General features: G+C 48.3%; 1 protein-coding gene across 3 annotated transcripts in view; it reads right to left on the bottom strand.

Annotated features, from left to right (window-relative positions):
* The window catches only part of CLPX (caseinolytic mitochondrial matrix peptidase chaperone subunit X), a 33,009-nt gene extending 27,592 nt beyond the window's left edge, over window positions 1-5,417 (bottom strand). For 2 of the 3 annotated variants that reach the window (XM_037910326.2, XM_037910329.2), the window contains exon 1: window positions 5,085-5,313. In XM_037910326.2, the coding sequence (XP_037766254.1) occupies window positions 5,085-5,154 (70 nt within the window). In that variant the 5' untranslated portion in view covers window positions 5,155-5,313. Of the gene's footprint in view, window positions 1-5,084 lie in introns of all 3 variants that reach the window. The other variant, XM_037910330.2, reaches the window with a different exon arrangement.
* Between the last annotated feature and the right edge of the window lie 8,196 nt (window positions 5,418-13,613).

Raw genomic sequence — 13,613 nt, 5'->3', positions numbered from 1 at the left:
TTAAATGATTTATTTCCAACATGAAAAAAACTCATCCATTAGGCTACCCAAACCGTTGGTAGTCTTGCAATAGCCTGGGAGAAATACTCCACATGTGGGTGGTTATGAGCCCACCTACACTATTCCTACAGTTGTAGAAGCTTTTACATAGATTAAAATACAAGAAATGGTACAAAATTCAAGTAGCAATGATACATTTGAGATCTAGATTTCATGTTAGGGAGCTACTACACATAACTAGTAAACAATGTGAGGGGAATTCTAAGGGCCGACCTACAGGAAAATGCTACTTAACAATAATGATATAGCAGTATAGCATCAGCTCCTATTTTTTTATTCCAGCTAACTTTGGACTGGGGTAGGTCGAGGAGGATTGAACCCTGGGAAGAAATCTCATCCACTGAAAGTTTATCATCTCAGCAGAACCTTCTCAAGCAGGGACACACAAATGAAGAGGATATGGATGATAGGATGAGTGGAGTTGGTTTGCAATGAAACAGAAAACTATTTCCAGTCATTTCTAAGACAGTTTATCATAAATCTAAGTCTATCATTTTAATTTATCAGGATTTTGTTAAAATAAGTTCAAAGACAGACATGTAATTCTGTTCCAATATTTGACCTTCAGAATTTTTCACTGGCTATCAATTCCCCTCAACATTACACTTTATTCCCTTAATGCACACATTTCATTATGAGAATATATCTTAAATGATTTAACAAACAACATTCTTAGGACTTTCAGCTTAAATTCTTGGTGTCAGTTGAGAGAGAGGAGGGTTTTTGAAAATGACACATTATTACTTTAATACAAGAACAGACAATAATAAGGAAGAGTATTACACACAAACATACATACGGTCAAAGAAAAAGCCCCTGCCAACATCTGCTACGGCAAAGTCACAACCAGTGATATTTAATCAAATCAGATTTGCGGATTTTTTAAAAAAACAGTTTACTAGCAAGACACTACCATAAATTAAGGTAATTAAGATATATGTTTAAAAGGGACACTATCAACTCAAAATATATATTTAAAAAAACAGTTGTGTTTGTACTTGACCCTTAGTCCTAACCAACTGAAGATGTCTCTTGCCTGCTGCAATAAGAGAGAAAACTGAATCTAAGGGTTCCTTTTCTTTTTGTGAAGCTAAGGGAAATCATGAAACTAACTATACACAAACTGCTGTCAAATGCACAAAGTAAACTGAAAAAAAAAAAAAAGATTTCTCTTTCAGTTACTGTAATGTTAGGGCATGGGTGGGCAAACTTTTTGGCCCAAGGGCCACATTGGATTCCAAAACCGTATGGAGGGCCGGGTAGGGAAGGCTGTGCCTCCCCAAACAGCCTGGCCCCCGCCCCCATCCGCCCCCTCCCACTTTCTGCCCCCCGACTGCTCCCCTCAGAATCCCTGACCCATCCAACCCCCCCTGCTCCCTGTCACCTGACTGCCCTGACCCCATCCACACCCCCCACCCCGACAGCCCTGCTGGGACTCCCATTCCTATCCAACCCCCCCCCGTTCCCCATCCTCTGACACCCCTCAGAACCTCTGCCCTATCCAACCGCCCCCTGCTCCCTGACTGCCCCCCGGGATCCCCTGCCCCTTATCCAGTCCCCCGGCCCCATTAACATGCACCTCAGAGCAGTATGTCTGGCAGCCGTGCCACCCGGCTGGAGACAGACACACTGCCACGCTGCCCTGCATGAGCACGCGGCGGTGTAGCTGCGGGGGAGGGGCCGGGAGCTAGCTTCCTAGGCCAGAAGCTCAGGGGCTGGGCAGGACGGTCCCATGGGCCAGATGCGGTCCGTAGCTTGCCCACCTCTGCGTTAGGGATTACTTGAAAAAACAGTAGATACAGAATTTGAAGTTGGTGTCCTTTCAGTAAAATATTTTTACAATACTCTGAAGTTGAAAAGCACTATTTAAGTGGTAATACTAACAGTTAAATGTTTTGCTATTCAAACCTTGACAAGCATTACTTTAAATACCATGACAATCAATCTAAAAAGATTCTGCTGGGTTGTGATACTATTTACTGTGTGGTATTAGCTATGATACTATGGCAGTTGACACATTCTAGCTCAGTGGTTCTCACTCAGGGGTATGCATACCCCGGGGGGATGCAGAGGTCTTCCAGGGGGTACAGCAACTCATCTAGATATTTGCCTAGTTTTACAACAGGCTACATAAAAACCACTAGCAAAGTCAGAACAAACTAAAATTTCATACAGACAATGACTCGTTTATACTGCTCTATATACTACACACAGAAAGGGGTACAGCAGTCTGGAAAGGTTGGGAGAAAGTTGTTGGCAGAGCATTTCAGGGCACCCTGCAAGAATTATCTTTTCACCCAGGCTGGGTTTAGGAGGGTGTAAGTAGGTTCAGAAGGAAAAGTTAGGTATCACCTGTACGAGTTGGTTAGATGGGAAGAAGGCTTTTCATGATACAGAACCATCTCGCAAATTTCAAAATTGGTTATTTTGGAGAAAGTTTATTGTATATGTACCTAAAGAGTAAAATAGGAAGAAATTTACTGCAGCCATTTCCATAAAATGTAAGTAATCATAAAGTGCAATTTTCCAAGAATACTCCACATTCCAGTCGAATACCTGGTTTATTTCCACTCCACATTTTAGTCAAAACCTGAGCAATTCAACCTTCCCCCGCCTCTATTTCACCTTTATAGCAAAAATTTATTTTGAAGAAACTTGTGATTGGTTAAAAATAATCCATTCAAAACTGAAAAGCTTGTTGATACACAGTAGAGTATGTTTTGCTAAATCCTTATGTGTACTGCATGAAAAATAAAATTTTTTACTCAAGTGATTGCTATGTTTGACAGCAGCTATATAATGTGCAATACCACTACCTCAGTTCTTCGTACTATTCCATGGTATCTGAGTGCCTCACAATCTTTTAATGTATTTATCCTCAGTGTCCTAGTAATGTAGGAAAATTATGTTATCCCATTTTAAAGATGAGGAACTGACACACAGACACAAAAGTCACACGTGGAGTCTGTAAATGGAGCAGGAGATTGAACTCAAGTCCCAAACTAGCACCCTAACCACCAGACCATCCTTGAATTTTCTACCATTTGCAGGGTTAGATCCATCAGTGACTGCAATAGGTGCCAACCACAAGCACCTAGGATACTGGATAAGAGTTGCAGGCATTATTATATGGCAAAATGTGAATAGTCTCCTCTACAACTATTACAGGAAGTTGGATTCAAAAATCATTTTTTGTTACTCTGAAATTTCTAGTTTTTCATTTCTCTTTATAGATTCAATTTACATTATGTATTTTGAATAAAGAAAAACACTGGATATACTGTTTATAGAAAATACTTGATTCAGATACTGACAAGAACTTTTTACCTTTTAAACTGTATTTGCTTTTAGAGGGTTCGTGTAAGGTAGAGAGTTCACAGTTGAAAATATTGATTTGAACCTCCCAGTGTAGGTCATGCTGGACTGGCAGATATGGAATCAGCTAAATGGGTCATTGCAATGTAACGATTAGCCCTTGTTGAACTACCACATTAAGCTATTGTTACTGAGGTTGACAAAACGCTGTGCCCACTACACATGCATTAAACAGGCACTGGCAGGTTTAAAAATCTTTACCTGTGATACTATCACCACCTTACACTATTAACATTTATGTTCCTTAATTTTTGCATTTCTAGTTTAAACTATGAAAATAAACTTGAAGGTTCTTGCCAGTCAGTCACAAGTTTATTCATCAACATGATGTTCTGTTCTCATTAGTAATTAAATATTTTAAATCTTAAAGCCCATTTACACTTTTCTCTTAATACTAGTTTTGTAAACCTTTCTTCTAGTCACTCAATATGCATTTAGGCCTGAACTAACCAAGTGGCCTTTTGGACTTAAAAAAAAAAAAAAAAAAAAAAAAAAGAAAGAAGTGAAAGAGTAAACTATTGCTTGACTAAGGACCCTACAAAGATTGAGCAAACAGAAGTCTGGTTAGAATGCCACTGGCTGTAAGAACCAGAAATACATTGCACATAGTGACTCGAGGGAGGTGATTTCTTTCGGTAAAGCCTAGTCAGGAATTAATAGGAGTATCCCCAACACTGCTTCTGCACTGACCCACAACAAAGCCAGCTGGATGGAGATTTAATATCTCTTGCCAATTGTACATTGGTTCTACGACAAATCCATTTCAAGTGAGCTATCCTACAAACACGTTTCAATGCTTGAACTCTTGCTATAAGCATGTTTGGCACTCTATAGTTCAATGACAGGTATGCTTCCTACTCCCCCCACCCCCTTTCTCCAAACTACCCTCTTTACAAGAGCCATCGACTGGAGCTATACAAAGAAACAAAAACCAAGTTAGATCCCTCATTTTAGACCCGACTCCAGCTCCAGCACTGAGCTTGCGATACCTCCCGTTCGTAACTGGATTATGGACACCGGTAATGTAGAGTCACGAAGCCCAGGCTAGAGAGCAATCACTGTGGCTAACGCAGGGCACCCCGCTTCCTTTGGACCTCCCTCCACCGACACTCCTTATCTGGGGGGCGATCGCCCCGTCGTTTGGAAAGTACTGAAGAGCGGCTTAGTCCTTGGTGTGACAGAGGATGCAGCGGGGCAAGGCACAGGCAGGGCAGATGCGTGAGAGCAGCCCCCCGCCGAGCGCAGGGCTCGGGCTGGGTGCTGGGGACGGTGCAGCGCCGGCAGAGGGGAACTGGGGGGTGCGGCCGGGGCTCGACACGGGGAGGGGGTGTTCGCCCCCGTCTCTGCGGGAGGATCCAGGCCGGGGCTCGGGGAGGAGCGGGAGCCCCAGCGCGGGGGGCGCTCACTGGGGCGCGGTCCGGACGACGGTGATGCCCCCCCAGCGGACTCAGTCCCACGGGGGGGGGGGGGCTCTCGGCCCGGGCCTTGCGAGGGGGGCTCGGCGGGAGTTGGCCTTCAGGGCTCGGTCTCCGGGGAGCGGGGGGGAGCAGGGTACGGCTCGGGGGCCGGTCTCCGGGGAGGGAGTACCCGGCCCCGTCTCTCTAGAGGACCCCGGGCAGTGGGGGCTCGCAGGCGGGCGGGGTCATTACCTCTGTGCGCGGAAGGCAGTGAGGAGCCGAGCAGCCGCGCGGCAGCAGCGCAGGTGTTACAGGCGGCCATGGTCCAGCTCGGCCTCAGCGCCCCGCACCCGCTCACTAGGCCTCCGGCCCGCAGCCTCCCGCGCCGCCCCCCCTCACACGGCTGCCGAGTAAACACCGCCCCACCCCCTCCCCTTCCTTCCCCTCCCTTCCCCCAACTACCGTCACCACGCTCGGCGCTTGTGTGTCGTCACGGCCAGCGCGCTCCTCTCTCGCGAGCGCCGGCGCCCTGCGAAGCAGCCCGTGCCGGCCCGCACTGCATCTTGGGACACGTAGGCCGGCGCGCTAGGAGTGACGAGATAGGCGGCCGGCGGCGACCCACAGCCTCGCTGGAGCGTTGCATGCCGGGAGCTGTAGTTCAGGGGGACTTTGCATGCCGGGAGTTGTAGTGCAGGTGGGGGAACTGGCAATGGGAGAGTGGCAGGGGTGGTGGGGCCTGTTGGCAGACACCTTGTGATGCTTCGGGTCAACCTGCTGATGTAGGGAGAAGAGTGATGGTACCCGGGTGTTGCCGGCGTAGCGACTGTGTCACTAGATTTAGGGACGTTTTGGTTTCCCTAGCGAGGAAAGAAGTGTCACAGCGTCGGTGACAAATCTCCCGACTTTCACTGCCCATGACAGCATCACTCACAAGCAGCAGCTCTGGTGTGAATAAAATCCATTCCACGCTCTTCTCACTGCGTTCTGTTGCCCTAGTCCCATGTCCTAGTCCAGGGGTCGCCAGCCTGAGCCTGAGAAGGAGCGAGAATTTATCAATGTACATTGCGAAAGAGCCACAGTAATACATCAGCAGCCCCCCATCAGCTCCCTCACTCCCCCGGCTCCCAGCGCCTCCTGCCCATGGGCAGCCCCATCGATCAGCGCCTCCCCATCCATCCCTGCACCTCCCGATCAGCTGTTTCGTGGCATGCAGGAGGCTGGAGGGGGGAGGGGGAGGAGCGAGGGCACTGCAAGCTCAGGGAAGGGGGCGGGAAGGGGTGGAGTGGGGGCAGGTCCTAAGGCAGAGCCAGGCAGTGAGCACCCCCCGGGCACATTGGAAAGTTGGCGCCTGTAGCTCCAGCCCCGGAGTCGATGCCTATACAAGGAGCCGCATATTAACTTCTGAAGAGCCGCTTGTGGCTCCGGAGCCCCAGGTTGGCCGCCCCTGTCCTAGTCAGAAGAAAGCACATTCCAGGGTCTTGGTGCCAGAGAGGCTGTGAATGAGAGCAAGGGTTTGAGCAGAGCAGTAGTTCTCAGCCAGGGTTATGCGTACCCCTGAGGACACGCAGAGGTCATCCAGGGGCACATCAACTCATCTGGATATTTGCCGAGTTTTACAACAGGCTACATAAAAAGCACTAGCAAAGTCAGTACAACACTAAAATTTTGTACTGCTCTATCTATGGTACACTGAAATATAAGTACACTATTTATATTCCAATTGATTTATTTTATAATTATATGGTAAAAATGAGAATGTCAGCAATTTTTCAGTAATAGTGAGCTGTGACACTTTTGTATTTTTATGTCTGATTTTGTAAGCAAGTAGTTTTTAAGTAAGGTGAAACTTGGGGTATGCAAGACAAATCAGACTCCTGGAAGGGGTACAGTAATCTGGAAAAGTCTGTAGTCACTGGACTAGAGCCCCTTCTGGCAGAATAAATGCTTAGCACAACACTGGGGCTCAGTTTGATTCCTTGGTGGCGGGCACAGGGTGAAAAGCCAGATCTAATGGGGGAAGGGAGGCTGGAAGAAGGGAGGATACACAACCGTCCTTGGGGGGAAAGTTACGATCTTCTGCTCAGTAAAAGTTAAAAACCATTAGTGACCAGGGCAGGCACCACTCCCTGGGCAAGGGTGATGCAGGAAAAAACATTTGTCAACAGATCTTTGAGCCTTTGGCCACTGAAATGTTAACTAATCAAAATCCCCGTGCAAGGAGTGGGAAGCCGACTTGTCTAGCTGGGCAATTCCTTGGGACTCTGCTAAATCTGCCCCCCATTACTAACTTCTGCGCTTACCCTGCTCAGGCAAGAGAATAGTCCCAGCTGCTGAACAAAAAGCAGCAGCCATGCTGGTGTTCCCTCTCCAGCTGGATAGTCTTGGCAGCTGAGTTATTATCATTGACCGGCTCTATTTGTGTCTCTCAGCTGGTAGGGGGCTGGCAAGAGGTTTCTGGCTGTCCTGGTTACATGAGGCAGGGCTGGGGTCTCCCCTACCTCTTAACCTGGGCATTTGGCTGCCCCTCCAGCCCTCTCTTTGAGGCTCTGCTCCCTGCGGACAAGGTCCAGATTCCATTAGCCCCTGCAGGGATGAGCTGTCCAGGGCAAAGCAAACCTGCCTCCCCCAGAGCAGACATTACCTTGAGACAAGGCTCCTGTGGAACTCCGTTCCGCGCTGTCCACAAGGGGCAGTTTGGTTTCTTCAGACATAGAAAAGGTTATTCTTTGTGCTGATCAAATCCCATCAGAGCAGAGGAGGGCAAACTACAGCCCACAGGCCGCATCTGGCCCGCCAGCCATTTTAATCCAGCCCTCAAGCTCCTGCTTGGGAGTGGGATCTGGGGCTTGCCCCGCTCTGGTGCTCCAGCCAAGGAGCAGGGTCGGGGGCTGTTCCACGCAGCTCCTGGAAGCAGCAGCATGTCCCCTCCTCTGGCTCCTATGCATAAGGGCAGCCAGGGGGCTCTACTCTGCATGCTGCCCCCACCCCAAGTTCCACCCCCGCAGCTCCCATTGGCTGGGAACCACGGCCAATGGGAGCTGTGGGGGCGGCTCCTGTGGACAGGGCAGCGCACCGAACCGCCTGGTTGCACCTCCGTGTAGGAGCCAGAGGGGGGATGTGCTGCTGCTTCCAGGAGCTGCTTGAGGTAAGCGCTGCCCGAAGCCTGCACCCCTGAGCCATCCCCCTGCACCCCAGCCCCCTGCCCCAGCCCTGATCCCCCTCCCGCCCTCCAAACCACTCAGACCCAGCACAGTGCACCCTCCTGCACCCCAAGGCCCTCATCCTCAGCCCCACCCCAGAGCCTGCACCCCTAGCCGGAGCCCTCACCCCCCATGCCTCAATCCCCTGCCCAGCCCTGATCCCCCTCCCACCCTCTGAACCCCTTGGTCCCAGCCCGGAGCACCCTCCTACACCCAAAACGCCTCATCCCCACCACAGAGCCTGTACCGCCAGCCAGAACCCTCACTTCCCCCACAGCCCACCCCTCCTGCCCCAGCCAAGAGCCCACTCCCAGACCCTGAACTCCTCATTTCTGGACCCACCCCAGAGCCCGCACCCCCAGCCAGAGCCCTCACCCCCACCCCAATTTTGTGAGCATTCATGGCCCACTATACAATTTCTGTACCCAGATGTGGCCCTTGGGCCAAAAAGTTTGCCCACCCCTGCACCAGAGGGTCACCGCTCCTCTACATCCTAGGTAGGGCTCAGCTCCCAGTCAGCAACCCCCCCAAACCACGCCTGAGGGGCTTTGCTGCAGTTGCTGGCTCTGAATTCTCTAAACTTCACTTTGATTCTCTCTATCGGCCTGTGCGTGCATTTTGTCTGACTGGGTTTAGTCTTTCCCCTGGCTCTGGGCTCTCCCTTTCGCTAACCTGTCAGCTCAAGATAAAAGATGGCTGGGGAAACTGGTACAAGGAATCGAACACTGCTTTGCAGGGTCACCATTTCCACGACACCAATTGCCTAGCCTTTCGTTTGCTTCCTCTCCTTCTTTTTCCCATTTATTGTCTTTCCTTTTCTTTCTCCCCCATATTCTTAACTTTCTTCATTCCCCGTCTCCTTTCTGTCAAGGATTTATTCCCTTTCTCTGTTTTGAATCTCATGCAGAAGATCCCTTTGCATTTCACTCCTCCAGATGTTTTTGCTACCAGGCTAGCTGTCGCTGGAGTTTTCTAGAAATGCGCAGATCCCTGTTCCATCCTCCCAACGCCCAACCTTCTTCCTCCCCAAACAACTAACCCCCAGGCAGACAGAATGTGCACATGCGCGAGAATCAAAACCCAAGAAAAGGAAGATAAGAAAAGAAAAGACAAAAGGTTCTAGAGAATGTACTGGCAATGGCAGAAGTGAAGCTGAACAGAAGGATTTAGGTACCTGAAGAGTAACCAGAAGAGACTTTTGGGGAGTCATTAGGAATGAACAGTTGAACAATAACTGTGTTCATGTTATAAAAAAAACAGTATGATGTTTGCTTTAATTGGGATGATTATAACGGATAGCTGTGTCCAATATTTTAAAAAGTAGAGACAATTAGTGGGCAATGGGTTGAGGGAGGGGGTGATCCACAGGTGACAGAGATTGGAGAAAATAGAGAGGGGAGGGGCCCTTATGGGCTCTGTAAATCTCCCTCCTGTAACTTAAACAATCAGATGGTAATCTACCCCCAAGGGTGAGGGTTGAAGTCCCATAAGTGGAGAATGTATCTCCTCTGGACTGTACCTCTCAGATGTTCACGGAGAGAGTACAGGAGTTCAGGGTTCAGCAAAGCATGGTCTTTGGGGACTGATTTACATGTTATGTTGGTATTTTTTTTTGGATTTAAACTAAGGGGAATGCAGGAGAGGAGAGTGAACTGGGAAGGTGGTGGGGAATGGATACAAGAAATAGCTATGTCAGTTTACAAACAGAAATCAAGCCATATTCAGGTACAAATGTGTGAATACAACATAATTAGAAATAAGAAAGATGTTGGCCACATCATGCCATCAAACAGCCAAAGGACCCAATCGTTTCAAGTTTTTCAATAAGCTAAATAACATAACATAAGAATGGCCATACTGCGTCAAACCAAAGGTCCATCTAGCCCAGTATCCTGTCTTCCAACAGTGGCCAATACCAGGTGCTTCAGGGGGAATGAACAGAACAGGTAATCATCAAGTGATCCATTCCCAGTCACTCATTCCCAGCTTCTGGCAAACAGAGGTTAGGGACACTTCAGAGCATGGTTTTGCATCCCTGCCCATTGATGGACCTATCCTCCATGAACTTATCTAGTTCTCTTTTGAACCCCGTCTTGGCCTTCACAACATCCTCTGGCAAAGAGTTCCACAGGTTTACTGTTTACTGTGTGAAGAAATACTTCCTTTTGTTTGTTTTAAACCTGCTGCCTATTAATTTCATTTGGTGACCTCTAGTTCTTGTTTTATGAGAAGGAGCAAATAACACTTCCTTACTCCTTATTACTTTCTCCACACCAGGCATGATTTTATAGACCTCTATCATATCCCCCCCATAATCCTCTCTTTTCCAAGCTGAAAAGTTCCAGTTTTATTAATCTCTCCTCATATGGAAGCTGTTCTGTATCCCGAATCATTTTTGTTGCCTTTTTCTGTACCTTTTCCAATTCCAGTATATCTTTTTTGAGATGGGGCGACCACATCTTCATGCATTGTTCAAATATGGGCGTACCATGGATTTATATAGAGACAATACGATATTTTCTGTTTTATTATCTATTTCTTTCTTAATGATTCCCAACATTTCTGTTAGCTTTTTTGACATTGCTGCACCGTGAGTGGATGTTTTCAGAGAACTATCCACAATGACCCCAGGATCTCTTTCTTGAGTGGTAACAGCTGATTTAGACCCCATCATTATATATATATATAGTTGGGATTATGTTTTCCAATGTGCATTACTTCACACTGATCAACACTGAATTTCATCCGTCATTTTGTTGCCCAGTCACCCAGTTTTGTGAGATCCCTTTGTAACTCTTCGCAGTCTGCTTTGGACTTAACTATCTTGAGTAGTTTTGTATCATCTGCAAATTTTGCACCTCACTGTTTACCCCTGTTTCACAGTGTTGCCAGCTCGCACAACTGTATTTGTGAATCCTACATATGAAAAATAAAACTGTGTCCGGAAGGAATGACCTGAACAGAGTTTGGTCCGGGCACTAGTCCTTCCTGGGCTGGGGTAGACAGGCCAGCTTACAATTATTCAGTCCATTCCACTAAATGGGAACAAAGCCTTAACAGGCATTATTGAGACAAAATTTCAGGGGCTGGTTCCTTAGGACTCAGTTAGAAAGCCACCAGACAGAGGACACTCCTGAGCAGAGCCTCCTCAGGGAAGCTGGTTAGGAAGCTATTCCAAAGGTATCTCTCTGGAGAGCAGAGGCTTACGGAGAGAGGAACAGGCCCAGACAAAAAGTGCTTGCAAACAAGGACCCAAGTAGCCTAGGAGAACAAACTGGGCATGGGAACTCCTGGGGAGCTACGGGGGACTGGCTCAGCAAAGCGTGAGGCACCGGCAGGAGAGGACTAGCATTTGGCTGAATGCCCAGAAGAGGCCCAAGCTCCAGTCAGGGAATTCAGCCTGAGAGTGCTCTGGGGCTAGAGGAGCAAAATATAAGACTGATTAACCCACACGTAGAGAGTTTCCAGAAAAGTAGCCGACAGAAGCTTTTTTATGTTTTCATGTTGTCCTTTTCTGTTACATAAATGAGACCTTTGGAAGAAGGTGCTCTTTAATACTACAAAGGTCTATTTGGACTTGTTTATACCCTGTCTGAGGGAAAACTGAGGCAGGGGTCACCTGCAGTGTTGTGTCTGATCATAGGGGGCACAGCAGACTGATCTCCACAGCATTATGAAAACCTACAGCTATAATTCTGGAAACAAATACTATGTGTACACAGCAATTCTTGCAACAACGACTGGAGAGAATAATTGGATCAGTTCTCCTCCCCAATCAATATAAATTTCTGGTGCCATCTCAGAAATAGCATTCACTTCCCTCAAAGCACTAGTAGCTCAAAAAAAATTCCAACAATAAATCCAAACGGAATGTGGCTCAAGTCATTAAATCACCGTGACAAATCCTTGCACAGAACTGTCACTCTACCAGCCTGCAGCACTATAGTGAAACGTGCAAAGCTAAAGCAGACTCTACCAAACACAGAACCGTAATTATGAAGCTACAAATTGGAGACACAAATAGTAAACAGTGAAAACCCAGGAAGAATTGACCACACAATATAATATGACCCAAGAGAAATTGAAATGGGGAGGTGTATATATTTTACTTCAATATCTAAAATACCCAGGAATTTGAGAAAGATCTTTCCTCAGATTGTCAGAACTGATAAAAGATTTTACATTTAAAAAAAAGAGGCCAAACTGTGTACAGCTCTGGGGACAGAGACGTAAATCATAACATCATGCCCTGGACAACATGCAATCTGATCAGGAATGGACAGAAATGACAAAGAGACATGGGTCAAACCCCCAAATACATGGTATAGACTTATCCTGGGTAGAATGTACCTACCTCTGACAGATGCTGGGAGGTTCTGTTTCCTTTTTGCATTTGGGCAACACTTGCAGAGCTTGTGATGCTGGCCACATATGGATGAACTGCAGTGAGTTGGTCCTGACTTTCCTCTCAAGTAATGGGGCAGAAGAAGAAACTTACTACTTGATCCCTTTGTGTGTTAAGGGCACCTGCAAACCATCTGTCCATCCCTGATAGCGGAGTTATATAGCGCAGCGATTCTCAACCATGGATCTGATGCCTCCTGGGGGGCCACGAGCAGGTTTCAGGGGTCCACCAAGTAGGGCCAGTGTTAGACTCACTGGAGTCCAGGGGAGGAAGCTGAAGCCCCGCTGTGTGGGGCTGAAGCCTGGGTCCCCAAGCCCTATAGGCGCCAACTTTTCCCAGCACTGGTGGGTGCTCGCCCCTGCCCCGACTTCACCCCTGCCCCACCCCCATTCCAACCCCTTCCCCAAAGTCCCCACCCCAACTCCACCCCCTCCCTGCCCCTATTGGACTCCTTCCCTAAATCCCCACCCCAGCCCCGCGTCTTCCTGGAGTGCGCCGTGTTCCCCCTCCTCCCCTCTCCCTCCCAGCGCTGGCTGCTGCAAAACAGCTGTTTCCCAGCGGCAAGCGCTGGGAGCGAGCGGGAGAAGTAGGGACACGGCGCACTCAGGGGAGGAGGCAGAGGCGGAGCAGATGTGAGCTGGGGTGGGGCGGGGAGCTGCCGGTGGGTGCAGAGCACCTACCAATTTTCCCCTGTGTGTGATCCAGCCCTGAAGCACACATGGAGTCGATGCCTATGCCAAGCCCTGCCACCTTGGGCTGAAGCTGAAGCCTGAGCAACTTAGCTTTGCAGGGCCCGCTGTGGCCTGGGGCCCCAGGCAATTGCCCTGCTTGCTACCCCCTAAGGCCAGCCCTGGCTTTTATATGCAAAAAACCAGATTTTGCGGCACTGGTGGGCTGTGGAATTTTTATAGCGTTTGGGAGGAGGGGCCTTCAGAAAGAAAAAGGTTGAGAACCCCTGATATAGAGAGACACTGCTGTATGCAGCATGAATACTAGTTGCTTTTTTGTAGTTTCTGATAAAATTTTGGATGGATTTTGAGCCTTATGAAATACAGGTTTAACAGCACTATCTACAGCCAGACATAGGGCAGATAGGTCCCATGCAGTGTTTGCTTCTAATGCTGTATCTACAGAGCTCCTTGTGAAAGGCCTGGAACGGGACAAGCCGGGGAAGTG

The sequence above is a fragment of the Chelonia mydas genome, chromosome 10 (assembly GCF_015237465.2).
Source record: "Chelonia mydas isolate rCheMyd1 chromosome 10, rCheMyd1.pri.v2, whole genome shotgun sequence".
Taxonomy (NCBI): Eukaryota; Metazoa; Chordata; order Testudines; family Cheloniidae; genus Chelonia; species Chelonia mydas.
This window is presented reverse-complemented; position numbering and strand designations above follow the sequence as displayed.